Genomic DNA, 22280 nt, shown 5'->3' with positions numbered 1-22280 from the left:
CCAACCTAGAAGATTGCCTACACCAAGAACTATCTTTATGGCATTTCAGAACTGCAAGAAAAAGAGTTATACTATTGTTTTGTTGGAACTTTTTTACATTTGATGTTATTTAGTCTGTACCCATTTCACTGTGGATACGAGTCAAAGTTGGAGGACAACTTGTGAGGATTGGGTCTCTCCTTCCACCGCATGATTCCTGGGATTGAACTAGGTCAGGCTCTGCGGCAAGTCCCCTGCCTGTGGAGCCCTCTCGCTGGCCCGTTGTCTTCCATATCTACAGTCTTGGGCTGTAGCTATCCATGCTGGAGCCCCATGCTTCACAGACTCAGCCTCCAGCTCTGTGAGCACATGCCAACCAAGGGGGACATGCAAGCTGCGTACGAGAAGGAGAATTTGAATGGCTGTGTTTCCCCCGAGGTCAACGCTCCTTCAAGTGACCGTGTCGGATGTGAAAAAATAAAATAAAAAGACATATGGAGAGAGGGACATTTTTATTCTCCCCTGTACTTCTTCTTAGGAATCTAGTCCAGCAGAACGAAATCCTGGGCAAGAAAAAGGAAACCTTAAGATTTGGAAACCAGGGAGGCGCTGCAGCTGGCTCCCCTCAGGAGTGACCTATCAGAGTGGGACAGAAGGATATGGTATCCAGGAAGAGGGGAGAGGGGCTGGGAACATGACTCAGTCAAGGGCTCGCTATTCAAGCATAATGGCCCGAGTTCAGTCGCTAGTACACCTGTAAGTCATGCCGTGGTCAGGTTCAATGACAGGCCCTATCAAATACTAAGGTGGAACTGAGCTGAGGATATGGCTCAGTGGTAGAGTGTTTGTCTGGCATGCATGTGGCTCTATAATCAACCCCCAGTCTTGAAAAAAAAATTTTAACTAATGAATTAACTAAAATAAAAATTTAAAAACAAAGCCTCCGGAGAGCAATCAAAGAAGACACAGTGTTGACCTCTGCCTTCCAGATGTGCGTGTACACCCAGTCTATACAGAAAACACTGAAGGAAGAAAGGTATACTGGGTAGTTTTGTCAACTTAACACAAACTAGTGTCAGCTGGAAGGATGGAAAGGTTCCCCTGGGGTCATAACCTCCGCAGCCATAGCCCTGGGCTTTTGACCAGATAGTTTGAAACAAGGTCTCAACGTTGCCCAGACTGGCCCTGAGCTCCTGATTGTCCTGCCTCTACCTCCGCTGGCATTACATGATTCCATGTGTATAGCACCACAGCCTGGGTAAATAGAGAGAGGAAGACAGACACAAAGACATCCTGGGGCTAAAGGTGTGCACCACTACCACATGGCTTACAAGGATGGCAGGCAATAGCCCGTGATTTCACAGTGGTTCCGAGCTGTGTTCCCGTGTGCTTGTGAGGCTAAGACTGTGACGTAAAAGGCTAGGCCAATGTACCAAAAAGACATCCCTACAGCTGTTCAGTCACTATGAAGGTGACTAGGAAGGAGGGCTTCTCTAGTTCTGGAACCTTCTAGACTAGAGCAGGACAGTCAGGGTTGGTAGCTGCTGGCCTCTGCCCCTGCTGCCAGGGTCCCCTGTACACCAGGCAGAACGGATGATTGTTTTTGTCTGATTGTAATTGTCTCTGTTGTGGGTTTTTTGGTTGGTTTGTTTTGGGGTGAGAACAGCTCCATTCCCCCCTTTCTACTTCCTCTCCTGATTTAAGTGATTCACCAGGATGTCAGCATGTAGAGTTTGTTGGTCTGCACCGTGTCAAGTCAGGATGTGAGCTGCCAGGTGGGTGCTGGGAACCAAACCAGAGTCCTCTGAAAGAGCAGCCAGTGCTCCTAACCATTGAGCCATCTCTCCAGTCCCTATAGATTGACAGTTTTCAATCTAATCCTTTCCAGGCGGTGGTGGCTCACGCCTTTAATCCCAGCACTTGGGAGGCAGAGGCAGGTGTAAATCTGTGAGTTTGAGGCCAGCCTGGTCTACAGAGCAAGTTCCAGGAAAGGCACAAAGCTACACAGAGAAACCCTGTTTCGAAAAACCAAATATATATATATATATATATCCAATGCTCTTAACCATCGAGTCAACTCCCTAGCCCCCTACCTTCACAATTTTTCCTTTTCTGAACTAAACTTTTGGCATCACGTTATTATAAGGAGTCATCACCCAGCACAAGGCCGTTTAGATCCTCATTCATGTTTTCTTCTTGTCTGATGGTTTCACATTTTACATTGTGGTGTGTGGTCCATTTTGAATTGGGTTCCAGGGCCTGAGTTCTGCATCCATGTCTGTTGCTGTTGTTGTTGTTTGTTTGTTTGTTTGTTTTTGTTTTGTTTTTGCGACAGGATTTCTCTATGTAAGTCCTGTTTGTTCTGGAACTCGATCTGTAGACCATTCTGGCCTCAAACTCACAGAGATCTGCCTGCCTCTGCCTCCCCAGTGCTGGGATCAAAGTTGTGTGCTGCCACTGCCTGGCATTTGGGTTTTATATACACGTTTCCACAGGTGCTGTAGAGTAGCCTGTCCCCATTGAGTTTCCTCTGCTCCTTTGTCAAAGACTGGTTACCTTGGTGCACTCATTGGGCCTCTGTCTGCGTCAACAAAGGCAATCTGTTGGGTCCTTCACCAGTTCATCGGCGTGGTTCACGTCAGATAGCCAAGAATCTTGGTGATTTTGCCTCATCCTTTGCTGTCATGGGGGCCCAGATGACTCCAAGTCACCTGAGCAGCTATCCAGGCAAGTGTCGTTCTGAGACACTCTGGAACACCCCGGCAGGAAGCACTTCATCGGGAAGTAATTTGAATTTCATAATTTGAAGATCATGAAACTTTTGAAAAGAGCAACTCAATTTAAAAGCAAGCCATGAGAAGATAACAAAGTCTCGGTTTACAGGTATCTCAGCAGCCCGGGAGACGGCTCCACATGTGACCATGCTTAAGCCTGATGACATGGCTTCCATCTGGTACGCTGTCCCGAGATGGAGTCGCCTAAGACTCTGTGATGAACAACCGGTGGGGGACCCGGCTCCTTCAGGGAAAGGGAAGCCGAATGGCCTGTACTTCTCAGGAGCCTGCTGACCCCTCACTTCAGCAGAACAGCTTGAACACAGCCTCCTCCTATCCTAAGGGCCAGAGTCCCTTCCCCACTGCAACGTTTGTTTACTGCAGTTCCTGTGACCTGTGACAGCTTCTTGAATACCACCCTGCCCAACTAAAATCACCCTAGAAAACCCCAGTTCCCCCTTTGGCTCTGCTGTTCTCTCGCAGACTGGCAGTTCCTGCTTTAAATAAAAGCTTCATCTTCTGGCCTCAGCATGGCTCTAGTAGTCTAATTCTTTTGTTAAGCCTCAAGCCAACCCTGAAACCAATGGTAGAAGGAGAGAACCAACTCCCTAAGAGTTGTCCTCTGACCTCTACATGCTTGCTGGGCATGCATGCACACACAGACAGACAGAAGCATGCACAAATGCGGGCGCGTGTGAATAAATAAAGCTGGGCACGATGATGCGTGTTTGTAATTCCAGCATTTGGGAAGTTGAGGCAGCATAGGTCGGGAGGCTACTTTTGAGTGTGGAGCTACGCAGGGTGACACTGTCTTTAAAAAGATCTCAGGACTTAATTAAAATAACCTTTATAGTCAAATATGGCTTTACTACATACTTCCCGTTGTCCTGGAGCTCACTCTGTAGTCCAGGCTGGCCTCTGTCTCCCGAGTGCTGGGATTAAAGGCACAGCCACCACCACCAAACATAACCACACTTTAATCCCCACATTACAGTGCTTAAGAAGTGGGGGTTGAAAGATCTGGAGTTCAAGGTTATGCTTAGCTACACAGTGAGTTTGAGGCTAGCCTGGGTTACAAAGTCCCTATCGAGGAGGAGGAGGAGGAGGAGGAGGAGGAGGAGGAGGAGGAGGAGGAAGTTACAAACATATTATTATGGAACATATTAATCATATGACTGTTCTTAAGTTTAAATACTATTTTGAAATGAAAACATTTTATTTAGAGTTGGAGAGCCAGGGTGCTTCTTCTCAAGAGGATATGAATTCAGTTTCCAGTGCCCTGTGCTGGGTGGCTTCTAACTGCTTATGACTGCATCTCCAGGAGCATCTGAGACCCTCTTCTGGCCTCCAATGGGAACCTACATGCACATAATTGAAAATAAAGATAAATCCTTAAAAACATAAAAAAAAAACCTATACCAGATAATATTGAATAAAATAGTAGCTTGGATGGCATAGTGGTACTTGCCTTTAATCCCAGGATAGTGAGGCAGGAAGATCATGAGTTCAAGATCAGTCTGGAATACACAGCAAGGTCCTATCTCAATACTCCTCCCCCACAAAGTCCCCAAAAAACAAATGACCAGCTTATATCAGACATCCAGGCAACTGATTTGTTCAGCTCTAGTGACAAAAACTCTTGAGGATTTCATGAATTGTTTAGTTATCTTTAGAATCGGATCTTTATTCCTCCTTGTGACTCTAACATTCCCTTCATTACAAGAAATTAAAATATGACAAAAACTCCTCTAAACAGGCTCCTAGCTACCTCTCTCTCTCTCTCTCTCTCTCTCTCTCTCTCTCTCTCTCTCACTCACTCTTTTGAGACAGGGTTTCTCTGTATAGTCTGGCTGTCCTGAAACTCGATTTGTAGACTAGACTAGGCTGGCCTTGAGTTTACAGAGATCTGACTGCCTCTGCTTCCTGAGTGCTGGGATTAAAGGACTGTACCACCACCTGGCTTTTTTTTTTTTTTTTCTTGAGACAAGGTTTTTCTGGCTGTTTTGGAACTATGTAAACCGGGGAACTCACAGAGATCTGATTGCCCATGCCTTCTAAGTGCTGGGATGAAAGGCCTATGCTACAACACCCAGTTTACATTTCTTTCTTAAAGCCTGATATTAGGGCTGAGGATGGAGTTTAGATAGTAGAGTGCTTGCCTAGAAACTGCAAAGGCTTGTGTTTAATGCCTAACCCCACAAAAAACTGAGCATGGTGTTGTACACTTATAACTCTAGCACTGAGGAGATAGAGGAGAGGATCAGGAATTTAAGGCAATTCATACATCCTGGGCTATGTGAGACCCTTTCTCAGAAAGTCAAGGTAATCCTCAGCTACACAGCAAGTTCCTGGTCAGCCTGGGCAACATATCGATGTAGCTGAGTGGTATATCACTCATCTAGCCTGCGCAAGACCCTGAATTCAAATAACACACACACACACACACACACACACACACACACACACACACTCCTATGTCCTTGGCTCTGCTCACTGAAAAAGCTTAGAAGCAATACCCAGTCCCAAAGAGTGAGCATCCCAGCACCCGGAGTGTGAATTCAGAATGACTTTTCCTACTTAAAAGGACCAGGTGTCACTGGAGAAATGGCTGATGCCAGAATCCAGGCTGGAAAATGCAATGTGCACTTGGTCTATCTGAACATTCTGCACAGTGAGGAACACACATGAGGATGCTACCACAGATGTGACACCTACATCCAGGGGTGGGCAGTCAGGCGACCATATGGCCCTTCACACATGCTGTCTGGAGTCTAGGTTATGCCTGTTGGTCTGGCCTTTACTTTATAAACTCTCCTATGGTGTCGGGTGACAACTTTTTTTGGGGAGACACAGCACACACATCTACTGAGGGAGCCCAGGACAGACCTAACTACAGATACCACCAAAGTTTAGCTTGGTGATCCATGAGTTTTATTGGGGTAACTTACAGGGATATGATGAGGAATTACTTCTATGAGCAGAAATGACTCAAAGACGGTTGCCCACCCCAGCACAGGTGACAGCTCACTAAGCTGGGAACCTGGAGCACACTGCACAGCCTGCAGGCAGCTCAACAGGTTGGAGAGTGTCCCCCCTGGTGCCTCAGTTTGTCTAAACCTCAGTGGGTTTTTGTTTCTTCCCAATAGCTAGTCTGGGTCTGAGTCTTTTCAGCTTGGCTTCAGGGAGGGGCTTAATGAATCTGGTCAGTTTCAGGGACTTCCTGAAGTTCTTTTGAGTTGTTTGCCTTCTTTCTTAAGGAGCTTCTCTACAGGATAGAATGTTTCAATCTCGGAGGAGTTTGTTACTCAACATATGGTCACACTATTCAAGAGAGATCCTCTACCAGGTGGAAAAGTGAACTCTTCATTTCCCAAGAACTTTTTATAGCTCCACCCTTCATCTGCCCTGCCCCCTTTAAGATATTTTTAGAAAAGAGTATTCAACAAATGCTTTAGTTTTTTAAATTAAGTTAATTGGGTCTGGAGGGATGGCTTGGCAGTTAAGAGCACTGGTTGCTCTTGAAGATGATCTGGATGGGTTCCCAGTGCCCATTTGGGGGGAAGTGGAGGCTGGGAGAGTGCTTTGAACCGGGTGAACTGGCGAAGTGGGTCCAGGTGGGTAATGGTACCAGTCAGCTGGGCACAGGAAGCTGTTGACAGACTTTGTTCCTTTACAGTGTGATCTCACAAGCCTATGATCCCAGCTGCTTGGGGGACTGAGGCAGAAGACTTGAAAGTTCAAGGGCTGGCTGTGCTAGAGAGGAAGTTCAAGGCCCGCCTGGGCAACTTATTGAGCCTTGTCTGAAGACCAAAAGTGAAAGAAGGGTTGGGGATATATCTTGGTGGTAGAGCACTGTTTGGCATGTGCCAGGCCCTGGGTATAAAAAAAATAAAAGGAAAAGGAAGGGGCGGGGAGTTCTGCTCTTGACACTGGCTCGGGGCTATAATGCCCATTACACTCAGGGAGGTTAAGGCAGGAGAAGAAGAGAATGAGCCGACCTAGACTACCCCCGCGAGCTCACACACACACACAGACACACACAGACACACACACACACACACACACACAGACACACACACACACAGAGAGAGAGAGAGAGAGAGAGAGAGAGAGAGTGTCCCAGACGGAGAGAGACCCTTGTCTCAAAGGAACAAAACAAAAACAATTAAAGGTGTTATCTGCTGCTATTTCCTTTGGGATTTGGGCCCAATGTCAGATGCATCAGACGAAAGGGCTTGTGTCTACACACATGGAAGCCTCCTGAGGGCGCGGAGGCCAAGGCTAGAGTCCATGATGTCTTTTCTTTTCTTTCTTTCTTTCTTTCTTTCTTTCTTTCTTCCTTCCTTCCTTCCTTCCTTTCTTTCTTTCTTTCTTTTAAAGCAGGGTTTCTCTGTGTAGCTTTGCTGCTTTCCTGGAACTCCCTCTGTAGACCAGGCTGGCCTCGAACTCACAGAGATCCGCCTGCCTCTGCCTCCCGAGTGCTGGGACTAATGGCGTGCGCCACCACCGCCCAGCCTATGGTGCCTTTTAAGAACCAGCCTCAGGACCAAGGTCCTCTTGTGGAGGCCACTCAGCTACGACCCGCCCGCACCTGCAGAGGGCGCCGCAGACACACCGAGGCGGAGTGAGCCTCAGGCTGGGTGCGAGGCCACAGGCCAGCACAGCTTCTGGGAAAGGCTTCTCCCCGAAAAAGGAACTCCTGAGCTGCAGCCAGGAGGGGATGAAAGTCGATGGGGAAAGCAGAAGAGAACGTGCATACTAAAAAACGAGTTCTGCCGCTGACCCCAATGGCCCAGGTGCCTGAACCTGTTTCCCCATCTACAGAGTTGGATGGTGTGTATATGTGGGGTGAGGGTGGGTGGGGTGTATTCGGAAAGTGCCCTTACAAGGGTTCGGAGACAACCTAGATCCCAAGTGCCACCTGCCCTCTCTGCTCCTCCCCAGTCTAAGCATCCCCAGCCGCCGAGCATCCATCCACCAGCTCGGAGGAGCCGATGTGGGTACCGCAGCAGGGCTGGATCCGCAGGGCGCGAGGGGACACCGGGCCAGAGCCCCATCCGACCCATTCTTCTCCCCCTCTCTCCCCTCCACACCTCTCCACCCCGAGCGCCGGGTGGCCCGCGGTCACCTGGGCACTCCGGGGGTGGGGGGTGGGGGGGAGCAGGCCCGGCAGGCGGGGCGCGGGGCGGGGATAGGGGCGGGGGCCGGCGCCCCGTGGGAGGAGGCCGGCCACGTGACTCCCCCGGCCCGGCCGGGCTGCCAGGCGGGGAGCGCCGCTAAGGCCCGGGGAGGTGGTGGCGGGCGCGGAGCCCGAGCCGCGCGGGACGGGACTGGCCGTCGAGGCCCCGGGGACGGCGGCCCCCCGGGGAGAGCTCCCATGCCATGGAGAAGCTGGCGGCCGGGCTGGCCGGGCTGCGCTGGAGCATGGGCGCTTTCCCGCTCGACCTCATCGTCAGCCGCTGCCGCCTGCCCACGCTCGCCTGCCTCGGGCCAGGTACGGGGAGTCCGGGGAAGGGGGCACGGGGGTGGGGATGGGGTGGGGATCGCGGACAGTCGGGGCCTCCTCGCTCGGCTGGAGCTGGGGGGGGGGGCTGTGAGATGCACGCAGCCCCTGCCCTCCCTGTCTCCAGCGATCGGAGCCTCGCTTGCCTTCTGGGGCGGCTCCCGGGACAACCGGAGACCCCGAACCCGGGGACCACTTTCTGGGCCCCATCCGGGCACAGGGTTAGAAACTGGTGCCAGGGCTAGGACAAAAGTTTTCCGTCCCCTTTGGAGCCAGTAGCGCTGCTGAGTCTCGGGGCCGCTCCGTCGGTGCGCCCCGCTTTCCCGGCGCTTGTCAGACCCTACCCCAGCCGCACCCCCTTGCTCTCTTTGTCTCCAGCCTCTCGCCTTCCTCCCCCTGCATCCCTTGGACCTCTATAAGTCTTTTCCCTACCACCACCCGCTAGTCCCTTTTTTGGGACCTTTCTTGTACCGTTCTTTGGCATCATCCTAAGGTCCTCTGGTAAAGGGCAGGCTACCCTCAGGGGAGGCCTGAGTGAGCGGGTCCCACCAGGCGTCCATCCCCCCTCCACCCGCCAGCACAGGACCCTCGGCCCTCCCCCACCTCTCCCATTTCTCCAGCAGGTCCCCCGGTGTTCCGATGATGGGACCGGGACCTTATTTGGGAGAGCCTGCAGGCTGCAAAGTGAGAGGACTGTCGTGTTGCGGGAAAGGGGAGCTGTTTGGCTGGGGGGAGGGGCGGGAGCCCGGAGCTGGCAGCCAGGCCGGGGGGTTTTGTGTGGGAGAAGAATAGGGGTTTGGCCCGCGTTGGCACGCTCGCTTCCCTGAATGCTAATGGGACTCTGCTGTCTTCTTCTTGGACTGGCAGCCCCTGCTCTGACCAGCAACAGCACGAACTGGGCACGGTGGGCACCAGGCAGGCTGGAGCAGGCTCTGTGGGACATCGGTGTCCGGGTCCACTAGGCAGGAATACCTGGCGGTCCAGCTCTTGTCGGACCCCCCGCTCACCACTCAGCGTGTGAGCCCAAGACTGTGTCTGCAGCTGCGCTGTGTGTGCTTGTGAATAGGAAATTCTGCCCTAGGTTCTTCCTGCTCACTTCCCACGCATCTCTTTGACACCCCTTTTCTTTGGGTTCTTTTCTGAGCTCTTCTGTAGAGGCTAGGCCTCCCCTGCGGTCCCCTGACACCTGTGCGTCCCATTATAATCGTCAGTTTCCTGTCTTCCACTGGGCTCCTGGCTTTTGGCGGAGGGCAGACAAAGATCGTGGACACTCATTCATTGAATGAGGGAATGAGGAATGGCGTGTGGTAGGCTAGCTGTCGGGGACAGCGTGGTCATGACGGTGGTCACCATGAGAGTGTGAATGTGTACTTGAAATGGTGTGTCCTTGCAAGGTCCCTTGGTGGGATATTGCGACTGAGTTGTGCTGTTTGGGTGATAAGCATTTGAGCTGTTTGTTGGTGATGGTGACCCCTGGATATTGATGTGTATACCTGTGTGGCTTTGGCCTGTGTCTCTATGGAAGAGTGGGTCGGACCTACTTGGTTAGGGCCTAGAAAGAGCTTGTAGAGTTAGAGAGAGCAGACCTTCATCTCTTCCTGGAGCTAGAGAGCTGAGGAGGAAGTCCCAGGCAAACCTCCCCTGGCATGCTCTCACACACAGAGTGGAAGATCCTCCCCTGGAGGCCCCGGATACCACACCCATTCAAACACACCATACGGACATGCTTTATGAAACCCCCACTGTGAAACCATTTCCCATTTGTTTGGCTGGTAGGAAATTGTGTGTGTGTGTGTGTGTGTGTGTGTGTGTGTGAGGGGGCTGGGAAGGAGACATCCCCACCCCCACTGTGCCCACCAGCTGCATCCAGGATACGCCCCCATCAGTCTCCTGGAAGCTGGGCTGCTCGTCCTGCTCCCCTGGAAACGGTTGCTGGGGATGGAGCCTCTTGGGCCCAGACCCCCCCTCCCCAACTCCAGCACCTCTGCCCCAGTGCTGATTTCCTCAGCCTAGACTCCTTCCTCCTTCCCAGTTCTGCTTCCTAAACCCTCCATATATCCTACCCCAACTTTCTCTTGAGATGAGATTTGGGTGTCTGGGATTAACTCCCCCATCCTTTGAGGTCCCATGACTATGAGACTCTGTGGCAGTGGGTGGAGAGACAGTGTCTCTCTGAAAGATCCAGGAGTGGGCTCCTGTAAGCCTTGCCATTCTGAGTGGACAGTGACTTTATGAGGTCTCATAGCCAGGACCCACAGGGACAGATCCCTTCTCGGTCTTTCCAATGCCCCACCAGGGCCTAACCTGGGCACTGACGAGGCAGGATCCTGCTGATGTGAATTTGCCTGGTTCTAAGACCCGACTTTTTTACTCCGCCCTGGCCTGATGTTCCCCCTCCCCCATGTCCCCACATGCCCTCAGCTCAGTGTCTTAAACTTGCTTCCTCCGTGCCTCCTGAGGCCTGAACATGCCTGCAGGGCAGAAGCTGGCTGGCCCAGACTCATCCGCTGGGAGTCCCTAGCCCCAGCTTGGGCTGGGACAGCCCACACCCCAGCGGAATGAGAATGTGAAGCTGCGGAGGCCCCGTGGGGAGCCCAGAGGCCACAGCTGACAGCCCCACTCCTGGCTCCTCCCGTGTTGCTGACCAGTGCAGGGATCACAGGGTGAAATCCCCAGGCAGGGGCTTGCTGGGGAAGAGGTGTGTGTGGGGGTCACCCAGTCTTTTCTTTCTTCCTCTCCTAACCTTCTGTCATCTTTCCTTCCTCTTCTTTTCCTCTCTCTCCCAGGGGAGTATGCTGAGGGCGTCAGTGAGCGTGACATCCTGCTGATTCACTCTTGCCGCCAGTGGACCACAGTGACAGCCCACACCCTGGAGGAGGGCCACTACGTCATTGGGCCCAAGATTGACATCCCTCTGCAGTACCCAGGTGTGCCCAGCTAGGACCAGAGGGCTGGGGGTCTTTGAGCATGGGGAGGCAGGAGAGACTGGGGACCAAGGGTGCAGGGGGAATGTAAGGAGAGGCCATTGGTGACCACCTTTCCGTGGAGCTTCAGGGATGAGCTAGGACATGCCAGGGGGGTGGTGGCTAGGGGGTCACGGTTAGCGTTAGGGCTTAGGAGTATCAGTATTGTTTGTGGAGACCTGCTTCTGAAGAGGTGGTACTCAGGTTTATAGACTTTGGGGTCTTGTTTTATATTTTGGAGACAGGTTTTTACCATCTAGCTCAGGCTGGCCTTGAACTCACGTCTAGCCTCTTGCCTCAGCTTCCTGAGTACTGATTATAAGCATGAGCCATGGTACTAGGTCACGTTTTATTTTTATTTTTAAATATTTTTTAAAGTAATGATTAAAGATATACACATCTTTTTTTTTCTTTTTTCTTTTTTTTAAAGACGGGGTCTCCCTCTATAGATCAGACTGACTCGAACTCACAGAGGTCTGTCTGCCTCTGCCTCTCAAGTGCTGGGGACTAGAGGTGTGCATCACCACAGCTCTCAATGTATACCCACATCCCGAAGCCCTACACATCAAACTTTACCCCTAATTGGGGAGCACCAAGTCTGTGCCCTGAGCTGCTTTTTACTTTTTCAAATGAATGCTAGAGTTTTCTTAGTACCGAGGAGTGCTGAGGCCCATTTGTGGCTGCCATTCAGCTTGGCTACACTTTTCCCCACTTTTGTGTTAAACTATGGTCTTCCTGGACTGGCTTTTTAAACAGTGCTGAAGTAGATTCCTAAAGAATTTGCAAACTACCTTTTTAAAAAAAAATGTGTTTTATATTTATTTTTTTATTTGTTTGCAGTACTGGGGTTAAAACTAAGACCTCATGCATGCTAGGCAAGTGCTCTAGATACCTCACTGAGGTACATCCCCAGCCTCCTTTCTACCTTTTCGTTTTAATTTTTGTTAGATTTTTATTCATTCATTGTGTGTGTGTATGTGTGTGTGCACTTTTGCACACGTGTGTGACAGCATGTGTGGAAATCAGAGATCACCTTGCAGACTCTTGCCTTCTACCATGTGGGGCACGGAACAAAACAGGTCCGTAGGCTTGGCTGCATGCCCCTTTACCAGTGAGCCATCTCAGTGATCTTTTTATTTTGAGGCATGGTCTCGATACGTTGCCTAAGTTTGCTCTGTAGTCCAGGCAGGTCTTGAACTCATGCCCCAAGCTCTTGAGTGGTTCGGGTCACAGGCCTGCATCATGCCACCAGGCCTGGCTGTTTGTGTTTTATGAAAGGTTTGGTTTGAAGAAAGGATCTGCTGCCACAGGAAATTGCAGCGCTTCCATTTTGCAGCTAATGAATCCAAGGGCCCCAGGAGGGCGGTGACCTGCCGTGGGTCACCGCGCCACTCAGAGAAGTCAAGGCGAGAACCAGGTGTCCTAACCACTGCGCTCTGCTGGTTGCACCATGCCTGCACCACAGGGCTGTTGTCCCCAAGGTACCAGAGCTGTCCCAGAAATGTCTCCATGCAAGCCCAGGGCAGCTACAGCTAGTGTGCATTCCAGATCCTGGGTTGGGGGCTGATCAATCAATTGTTCTCACAGCTTGGCTCCTTTTAACAACTGGAGAGTGAGGCTCCAGTTCTGTGTTTTTCTCTCCTGCACAGCAGCTCTGCCCCTACCCCCAACAAGGGCTGCAGCCTTTGCAGCCAGGAAGGCTCACAGTCTTACCCCTGCTCTCTTTGGCCTGAGCCTCCCTTGAGTCAGTGGACCAAGGCTTAAACCTTGCTCCAGCTTTGAGCTCTTTACCACATATGTGCAGAGATGGCCTCTGTACTTCCAACACCCCAGGGAGGAAGCCGCCCCAACAGTCTGGCTGACTTGGGGTTCTGCCCTGGCTGTAGAATTTGGTGCCTGCTCAAGCTAGAAACACCCCTCACTGAGAATCTGGTATTGACTCAGGTGGAGATCCTGCCTTCGTGGACTAAAAAATCCAGCAATTTGGGAAAGCCTTCACGGAGATGGGAAACAGTTTGGGAAAGCCTTCACAGACACTGGTACCATTCCCGTTGTATTTTTAAAGCCCAAGTCACAGACTTCCCAGCAAACAGTGAGTGAAGGGAAGGAAGCCCCCAGACCCCCAATCCTTTTCCCCGTCCATTTTGATGCCTTCTTAGTGAGCATGAGAGGTGGGAACAGGACAGTGGGGTGACAGCTGGCCTGCAGGGCCTGCGGGGGGCCCCAGCTCCCTCTTCCGCTGGGCGTCTCACTCACTTCATAGGAGTGAAAAGAGGGGGCTGGGCCTCCGAAGAGGCTCAGAGTGCAGGCTCCACGCTGAGCCCTCCCAATGAATTAATAATGGCACTGTCCAGGCCGGCTGTGGCCAGGCGCGGCCAGCGGGGGAGGGGTGGGACTGGGGGCGCTGCCACTGTGGCTGCCCTCTGTCTCCAGGCTGCCGGGAGTCAGGGTGACTTGGTGTCTAGAGACATCCAGGCCAGTGCCGTCCAGACACCTTCCCCAAGCACCGGCTATTTGTAGAGTCAGGTGAGCCTCTCCTCTCAACTCCAACACCGGCCGCATAGAATGCATCCACTTTACATACTAGAAAGCAAAGTCCAGATCTAAGTGATTTCACACGGCCGTTGGTGGCACAGCCGAGACTCCGCCGCATCCGACTCTGAAGTCTATGCTCGGTCTGTCCCATGTAACAGCGTCGGGTACCGAACCGGGCCTCGTGCTAACCAGGCAGCAGCGAACGAGTCACTGCCCCTCTTCTTCACCGAGTGCTCGCTGTGGGTCGGGTTTGGGGAGCAGCTGTAGGATGCTTCTGTCTGGAAAGGATCATCAGCATAGTGCAGATGTGTCTTGAGACTGCAGGGTGCGATGGTCCCCAGATCCTGTAGTGAGTGGACCTTGCTTGCCACTGACACCGTTGCGGGAGGCAGGAGAGGAAGCTGTAGGGCAGAGGTTTCTAGAAGCCAAAGCACGACTCCCCTGAGGTCTCTCTTCCTTCCTCCCTCCCTCCCTGCAGAAGTGGCCCTGCTGCGCAGGGCGGGGGTGTGTGTGTGTGTGTGTGTGTGTGTGTGTGCTGAGGGGGGCGGTGCTGGATACCATGGTTACATCGATCTTCCCTGCCACATCCTCCCATAATCCAACCCAGACTGGGCTCCAAATCTGGCCACAAGGGGCAGCAGGCATTTTCTTCATGCCTGGATGCTTATGGTTGAGGTATGGGGGGTTCGTGTGGATATGGAGAGGGGGAGACAGCAAGCTCGTTAGAGTGCCTGCTCCTTGATGCTGGCCCCTCCTCATTTTATCCCGGATGGCTTGGGCTGTGGCACCTCTTCCCTCTGGTGACTGAGAGGTTGAGGCTGGATCAGGACCCTCACACCTGCTTGCTCCAGGGTGCTGGATGTTGGCGGTTCGGCCTGGCCCTTGGCCAGTGCCTCTTCAGACACCAGGGGTCTCCCTCTGGTTGGGCTTTGTGGGGGAGGGTGGGAACCCTCTTCACTGTGTGTTTATACCAGGAGCAGTGTGGGCATTTCTTTGGGTCATGGGTCCCCAAAGGGTTAAGATCCTCTTTCCCACTTCTCTAATATACCTGTCCCACACAGCTGCACTGGCTCTAAGTGGTGTCCCACACATGCAAGTGGCATTCCCCTGAGGCCAGAATCTGCCTCCACCATCTTCCCCTTGGTTCCCCGCATGGAATGGTTTGGCCAGCCCCACAGTGACCAGTGGACCATGTGTATGATCCTCAGTCCCTTCCTTCTTTACTTCCCTCCTGAGTCACCGGGGACCGAGGAGTCTTCCTTCTGGGTCACCCATGGGTGTGCTCACTGTGTGCTGTTCCCTGGCTCTTCTCCAGGACTTGTTACTGGATTGCTTGTCCGATTCTTGCCAGAGCTCATCTTGGATCACTGTATTTCCTTGTTCAAACTCATCCAGGGGGTCTCGTTCATTTTCTTTCCTGGTTTTAGAGTGTGGTGTGTGTGTGTGTGTGTGTGTGTGTGTGTGTACACACCCATGTGGATGTGATGTTCCTGCAAGTCTGTATGTCAGAATAGTGTGTGGGCACGTGTGTGCACATGCACACTTGTGCAGAGGCCCAAGATTGACATCAGGTGTCTTCGTCAGGTGTTGCTGTTCACTTTATATACCGAGGGAGCATCTCTTCCTGAACCCCCAGCTCCTCCCTTCTGCTTGTTGGCCTGTCGGTTTGCTCTGAGCATTTCCCATCTCCACCTCCTTCGAGCTGGGATTACAGACCTTCGGCCATGCCCACCTAGCTTTCCATGTGGGTGCTGGGGATCTGAACCCTGATCCTCAGATTTGCAAGACACTATCCCTGCTGGGCCATGTCACCAACCCCCTCACTTCTTACAGAATAAAATGTCCATTTGAAAGGTGCAGCTGGGCGATTCCCCTGAAGGTCTCTCTCTTGGAGCTTTTTTCTCACAGGTGTGCCTCAGGACTTGTCACCTATGGTCATCACTGGGTACTCACTGTCTCTCCTACTATGCATGAATTTCTCTCTCTCTCTCTCTCTCTCTCTCTCTCTCTCTCTCTCTCTCCCTCCCTCCCTCCCTCCCTAATCCCTCCCTCCCTAAAAATTATTTATTTATTATGTATAGTGTTCTGCCTGCATGAATGCCTGCAGACCAGAAGAGGGCGCCAGATCTCATTATGGATGGTTGTAAGCCACCATATGGTTGTTGAGAATTGAAACTCAGGACCTCTGGAAGAGAATCCAGTGCTCTTAACCTCTGAGCCATCTCTCCAGCCCCTCTGAATTCCTTAAGGGAGCAGACTGTTTACAGAACTGTGCATTCTGGAGGGCCTGTGGGAGTGACTGACAGGACAGGGGTGTGTGTCATAAATGTGAGTGAACTCCAGTGAGGGAATGCAGCAGAACTCGGGAAACTGTCCTTTCTCCATCAGGCTCTCCCTGTTAGTCCCTCACCCATTCCGGCCTCTTCCTTCGGTGTGAAGCCAGAGCTGTTCTCAGCTTCTCTTTTAGCTTCAGTCGGTAGGCACAAAAATGGGCGTGGCTGGTGAGGCAGGGGGGACACTTCACATGAGATATCTGTATACCTGCCTTCCGCCTTCGGCCTGAATTCCTGAATTCTCAGAGGGACTAATGAGTTTAGGATAGCAGTTAGTCAGGGACCTGAGTGTCCCCAGGGTGCAGACCTGGCCTCCCCCAGCAGCCCGTGACCCTCTCCTATGCAGGCAAGTTCAAGCTCCTGGAGCAGGCTCGGGATGTTCGGGAGCCGGTGAGATACTTCAGCAGTGTGGAGGAGGTGGCCAGTGTTTTTCCTGACCGCATCTTTGTGATGGAAGCCATCACCTTCAGTGTCAAGGTCAGTCCTGGCACAGGGTAGGACCGTCCCAAGCTCTCCTTCCCCCAGGTTAGAGTGTGAGGGAGGGAAGGAGAGGGAGGGAGGGAAGGAGAGGGAGGGAGGGAGGGAAGGAGAGGGAGAGTGGCTTCCGTGTGTGCACCCTTTGGTACGGTCAGGCTATGCCAGAAAAAAAGCAGTCTGTTTGACTCAGAGGACCGAAAACGGAAGATGGTGGAGCAGGAACGGTGTTGGAGGGGGTCACGACCTGATGAGAACATTCAGGGTGGCTTTCTTGTCCATCAGTCCCTTTCTCTTTACAGTAGTCATGGGTGGGTGAGGCATTGTTCTCACCCCAAGGGGTCAAGAGGGCTTAATAAAATCTGCCATGATTGAGTGCTTCCAAAACACACCTCTATCCTAATGGTTCGTATGAGGTAACTAAGGACCTCAGGAAAGACGTTAAAGTCGCACGGCTTCTCCCCAGTCCCAGTCCAGTGCTCTTGCTCTTATGTCAGCGACAACTGAAGAGGAAAGGCCTGGAGTCCCCGCGGAGCTTGGAGCTCAGCGCAGCAGCCTGTGACTTTCCATGGGACCCTGGTTCGGGCCTCACCTTGTCTCTGGGCTTCCCCAGGTGGTGTCCGGTGAGTTCAGCGAGGACAGCGAGGTGTACAACTTCACACTGCACGCGGGCGACGAGCTCACTCTCATGGGCCAGGCAGAGATTCTGTGCGCCAAGACCACCAAGGAGCGCTCGCGCTTCACCACGCTCCTGCGCAAGCTGGGCCGCGCTGGGGCCCTGGCCGGAATGGGCGGCCCCGGGAACGTGGGGACGGCGGCGGGTGGCGGCGGGGCCGCCAGGCCGGTCAAAGGCAAGATGCCCTGTCTCATCTGCATGAACCACCGCACCAACGAAAGCCTGAGCCTGCCCTTCCAGTGCCAGGGCCGCTTCAGCACGCGCAGCCCGCTGGAGCTGCAGATGCAGGAGGGCGAGCACACGGTGCGCGCCATCATCGAGCGCGTGCGGCTGCCGGTGAACGTGCTGGTACCCAGCCGGCCGCCGCGCAACCCCTACGACCTCCACCCGGTGCGGGAGGGCCATTGCTACAAGCTGGTCAGCATCATCTCCAAGACGGTGGTGCTGGGGCTGGCGCTGCGCCGCGAGGGCCCGGCGCCGCTGCACTTCCTGCTGCTCACCGACACGCCGCGCTTCGCTCTGCCGCAGGGCCTGCTGGCCGGGGACCCGCGCGTCGAGCGCCTGGTGCGCGACAGCGCCTCCTACTGTCGCGAGCGCTTCGATCCGGACGAGTACTCCACGGCGGTGCGCGAGGCGCCCGCGGAGCTCGCCGACGACTGCGCCAGCCCCCGCCGCGTGCGCCTCTGCTTGCCCGCACCGCGCGCCCCCGGGCCCGCCCGCGTGCCTGGACCCCCGGGTCGCCTCGGGCCGGCTTTGCCAGCGTCCGGCGACGGCGACCAGGAGTACGTGAGCCCCGATTGGGCAGGGGCGCCCGAGCCCGGGGCAGCGTGCACCGAGATCCCCTACGAGGAGCTGTGGGTGCACCAGGCCCCCGAGAACCTCGCCGATGCCCGTGCCCGGCCGCTGCCAGGGCCCGACCTCATCTCCTTCGGGACCGTGGGACCCCCACGTCATGAGCCCGAGGCACCACCGCCTCCTGTCCCCCCCAAATCCGAGGCGGTGAGTCAGCTCTGCTTTGCCCTCGAGGGAACTTGGGCAGGTTTTAGAGGGCCACAAAGGTGTGGACACCCGGGCCCCTGGGGTGTGACAGGATGAGCAGAATGAAGGGGGCAAGGGAGAGGGGAAAGGCCAGGCATGGAGAATCGAGGGTGAACTGGAAACAGGATTACCCACAGACTCCACAAAGTCCTTCGTGAAGGGAAAGTTCCCACGTGCAGAAATGTAGGAAATGGGAAGTGACTTCCAGCAACCCCTAAACTCCTTGAGAGTTAGAACCACATTATAGCATCTGAGATGTTCTGCGCTGAGGAAGAGCTTTTAACGGTTCCCATTTATTTGTCTTCAGGACATTTCCCTCATCAGTCACACCGATTAGCACACTTTTCAGGGAACTTAATTGGAAAGGACGGGGTCCAGGTGGCAGATCTCGTTCCTCCCGTTGGTCCCTCTTGTCACGCCCTCCCTCCACCCCCCCCCCCCCCCCCCCCGCCCCAGAAGGAAAATCTCTATCTGCTCCTCCACCATCTGCTAACATTCACAGTGAATTTACGGTGGACTGGGGGGGGACTGCTGTGGACCGAGTGTGAGGGACAAAATAGGCTGGAGATGGGCCAGGCAGATAGCTGATTTATAGGCAGTGCAGTCTCCCTGCTGGGTGCCATACCGGTGTCAGGGCCAGACCCCCAGGCCGACCTGCTTGGGAAGTGAGGTAAAGAGGGCCAGCTGCCTAGTGAGGCAGTCGCCTTCTGTCTGCAGGTAAAGGAAGAGTGTCGCCTCCTCCACGCCCCTCCTGTACCTCCTCGGGGTGGCAGCAGCTGCAGCAGGCCCACAGGCAGCCCCCCAGTGCCGCCCCGATTCCCCAAGCTGCAGCCGGTCCACTCGGCCAGCTCCAGCCCCTCCTTTTATTCCTCTGGCCTGCAGGATGGGTGAGTGACGGCTTTGGTCCCTGGCTTTGCTCAAATGCACAGCGTGGTGGTGGGTGGTCATTCTGTGCTGGGATTCTGCTGCCTGATTCATTCATTCATTCATTCTTTCTCTTTCTTCCTTTTTAGATTTATTGATTTTATTTTATGTGTATGAGTGTTTTGTCTGCATGTATGTATAGAGGTCAGAAGAGGGCATCAGAACCCCTGGAACTGGAGTTATGAATGGTTATGAGCCACCTTGTGGGTGCTGGGCATTGAACCTGGGTCCCCAGCAAGAGCAACAAGTGCTCTTAACCACTGAGCCCCGGTCTTCAGCCTTGAGATCATCTGTTTTCCAATCTGTGCTTCTCAGTTTAATTTCTCCGGCGTGTTCTGACATAACTCGGGGATTCAAGAGGGTCTCAGGCTTTGGGGTTAGCAGGCTGGCCAGCTTTGGGGAGGAGAGCAGAGGGGTAGTCTCCTGCCGAGGGCTGTGCGGTCGGTCCTGTGACTGTCACTTACCTGTCTCTCTGCCTATGTGTCCACCCCATGTCTGTCTCCGTTTATAGGGCAGGATCCCGCAGTGGTAGCGGTTCCCCGTCACCGGATGCCTACTCCCTCTATTGCTATCCTTGCACCTGGGGAGATTGCAAAGCCAGCGAATCCTCTAGCCGCCCGCCCCCAGGACCCATGCCTTCTACCACCACTCAGCCCAGCCAGGCCTCAAGAGCCCTAGCAGAGCCCCTGAGTGGTCGAACCACCTCCCTCTTAGGGGCCGACAGCCCAGTGGTTAAGAACTACCATGGCTGCCCACCTCTGTTCAAGCCCTCCCATTCCCAGAAGCGCTTTGCTCCGTTTGGTGCGCTCAACCCCTTCTCTGGGCCTGCCCATCCTTCAGGTGCTCCAGCGGCCTCCTCATCTGGGTCCACATCCAGTTTGGGTGCCCTGGCTACCTCCAGCCCCACGCATTCCCCAGGCCCAGGCCCTCAGGGCCAAGGTTACTCGGCTGCTCTCTCCTCCTCCTTGTCATCCTCTGAGTGGCAGGAGCCAGCGCTGGAGCCTTTGGACCCTTTTGAGCTGGGGCAGGCCAGTCCTCCTGAGTTGGAGCTGCTACGCTGTCAGGAGCCCAGAGCTGTGGGGGCACCTGGATCTGGACCCTGCCTTTCACCGATTGGTCCTCCCAAGGCCTTTGAGCCTGAAGGTTTGGTGCTGAGGCAGGTCCCCGCCTCCTTGTCACCAGCTGCCTTGCAGGGGCCCGAGGCAGGAGGACCCCTACTCTTTCTCACCCAAGGGGGCCTGGAGGGGCCTCCTGGCAGTCCCCGGGAGGGAGCCACCTGTGGTGCTGGAGTCCGGGATGCGGTCTCTTGGCAACCACCAGCAGACCTGTCCGCACTCTCCCTGGAAGAGGTCTCGCGCAGTCTGCGCTTCATTGGGCTCTCGGAGGACGTGGTGAGCTTCTTTGCCCGAGAACGCATCGATGGGAGCATCTTCGTGCAGCTCAGTGAAGACATCTTGGCTGACGACTTCCATCTCACCAAGCTTCAGGTCAAGAAGATCATGCAGTTCATCAAAGGCTGGAGACCCAAGATCTGAACTGTCGGCCCAGCGGCTGCACAGCCTAAATGTTGGTTGGGAGCAGAGGCCATGAGGTCTGCCAGAAGCAGCACCTCCCAGAGGTCCTTCCTTCAGGGAGAGTCTGGGCCAACTGAGGCTGCTCTGTAGCTCTGAGTGTTCCAGGGGAGTGTTCCGGGGCCAGCCCCTGCAGGAGCATGTCTTGACTTTGTGAAGGATACTTGGGGAGGAGGCGCTGCTCTGCGCTTGGTGAGGCTTTGCTCACCATTTTTGCTGCCATTCCCAGAGCAGGGGAAAGGTGGTGTGTATGTCAACCGGTGGCTTTATGGTGGCGGAATGCCTTCCTGTGCCCCGCTGTATGTAGCCTTTCAGACACCACACACTTCTCAGCCCTTTATGTTCAGGTTAGAGAGCAAGGGAGGATGGCTCAGAACCTAAGCTCTGTTTCCCCAAAGTGCCCTCTCCTTCACTCTCTGTGGGCTTTGGCCTGCAGCTGCTCCAGAGTTAGGGGTGTGACTTCTGTCTGCTCCCATGATTAGGCACTTGACCGTGGGCCCTGATGAACCAGTCACAGGCTGTGCCCAGCACCTGCTTTGGGCTTTTGTATGGGTTTCCATAGAGCAGTCGAGGACAGTTCCTGGGGGAGTGTCTAGACGTAGGCCAGCTACTCTTTGGTTCTAGAAACAAGTAGTGGTCAGGTACTCGCCACCCTGCCGGTCTCCCACTGCGAGCATTTCGCTCTGATGGACACTCGGGTTCCTTCTTGGCATGTCACTGGTACAGGACAGTGGGACTGGTAAAGGGAGGCAGGTGGCTTGGCTAAGTTGCTTGCTCCTGACCCCAGCCCTGTACTTACGTGGTTTGGAGACGATCTCTGGGCCCTTCAGTCTCAAGTGTGCTGATCTGTGTGCCGTCTAGAGGCCTGGCTAAAGTACAACCCCCACCCCCCTCCTTCTCCAGCACCTCTAACAAGAACTACATCCCTCCTCTGGTGTTGGGCGGTGGGGGTGGGGCAGAGGTGGCCCTTTTCTCCTCTGCCTTCCCTGACCTACCTAGATATTTATTTCTTGGGTTTTCCTTATGAAGAGTTGAGGCCTGCCCACACCCGTGCCTGTGGGAGGGGAACACAGGAACTGATGCTTTGCTGTTTGTCTTCTTACAGTGAATCCTCAAGGATTAGGAAATAAAGCCTAGACCGCAGACTAAAAAGTGCGGGCCCCTGGGTGTTGGCGTTTTTTTTTTTTTTTTGTGGAGGGCCATGAAGATCAAGGGTATATAGTATGTGTGCCTCTGAGCAGGGGAGGACTTTGGAATGGTATGTGCAGCTCCTTAAACCCCTAGATACACACAACAGCGTCTTCAAGTCTGTAAAACTGACCCTTCCGCAAGAATCTTTAACCTCTAGTAATTTCTTTTTAAATTTTATGTGCATTGGTGTTTTGCCTGCATGTATGTCCGTGTGAGGGTGTCAGATCTTGGAGTTACAGACCGTTGTGTGCTGCCATGTGGGTGCTGGGAATTGAACCCGGGTCCTCTGGAAGAGCAGTCAGTGCTCTTAACCACTGAG

At 53.9% G+C, this 22280-nt stretch overlaps 1 protein-coding gene across 2 annotated transcripts; it reads left to right on the top strand.

The window, feature by feature from the left end:
• Nucleotides 1–7963: 7963 nt before the first annotated feature.
• Nucleotides 7964–21935, top strand: Garem2 (GRB2 associated regulator of MAPK1 subtype 2). Of its 2 annotated transcripts, XM_036170971.1 has the most exons (6): nt 7964–8247; nt 11043–11183; nt 16434–16564; nt 17175–18236; nt 18993–19162; nt 19711–21935. In XM_036170971.1, the coding sequence occupies exons 1-6, from the start codon at nt 8136–8138 to the stop codon at nt 20732–20734; spliced, it is 2640 nt and encodes an 879-aa protein (XP_036026864.1). In that variant the 5' UTR covers nt 7964–8135; the 3' UTR covers nt 20735–21935. The 2 variants fall into 2 exon arrangements, with proteins under 2 accessions (XP_036026864.1, XP_036026865.1); XM_036170972.1 differs by lacking the exon at nt 11043–11183.
• The last annotated feature ends 345 nt before the right edge of the window (nt 21936–22280 follow it).

The sequence above is a fragment of the Onychomys torridus genome, chromosome 21, assembly GCF_903995425.1.
Source record: "Onychomys torridus chromosome 21, mOncTor1.1, whole genome shotgun sequence".
NCBI classification, from domain to species: domain Eukaryota; kingdom Metazoa; phylum Chordata; class Mammalia; order Rodentia; family Cricetidae; genus Onychomys; species Onychomys torridus.
Note: the sequence above shows the minus strand (reverse complement) of the source record. Positions and strands in the feature narration are given on the sequence as shown.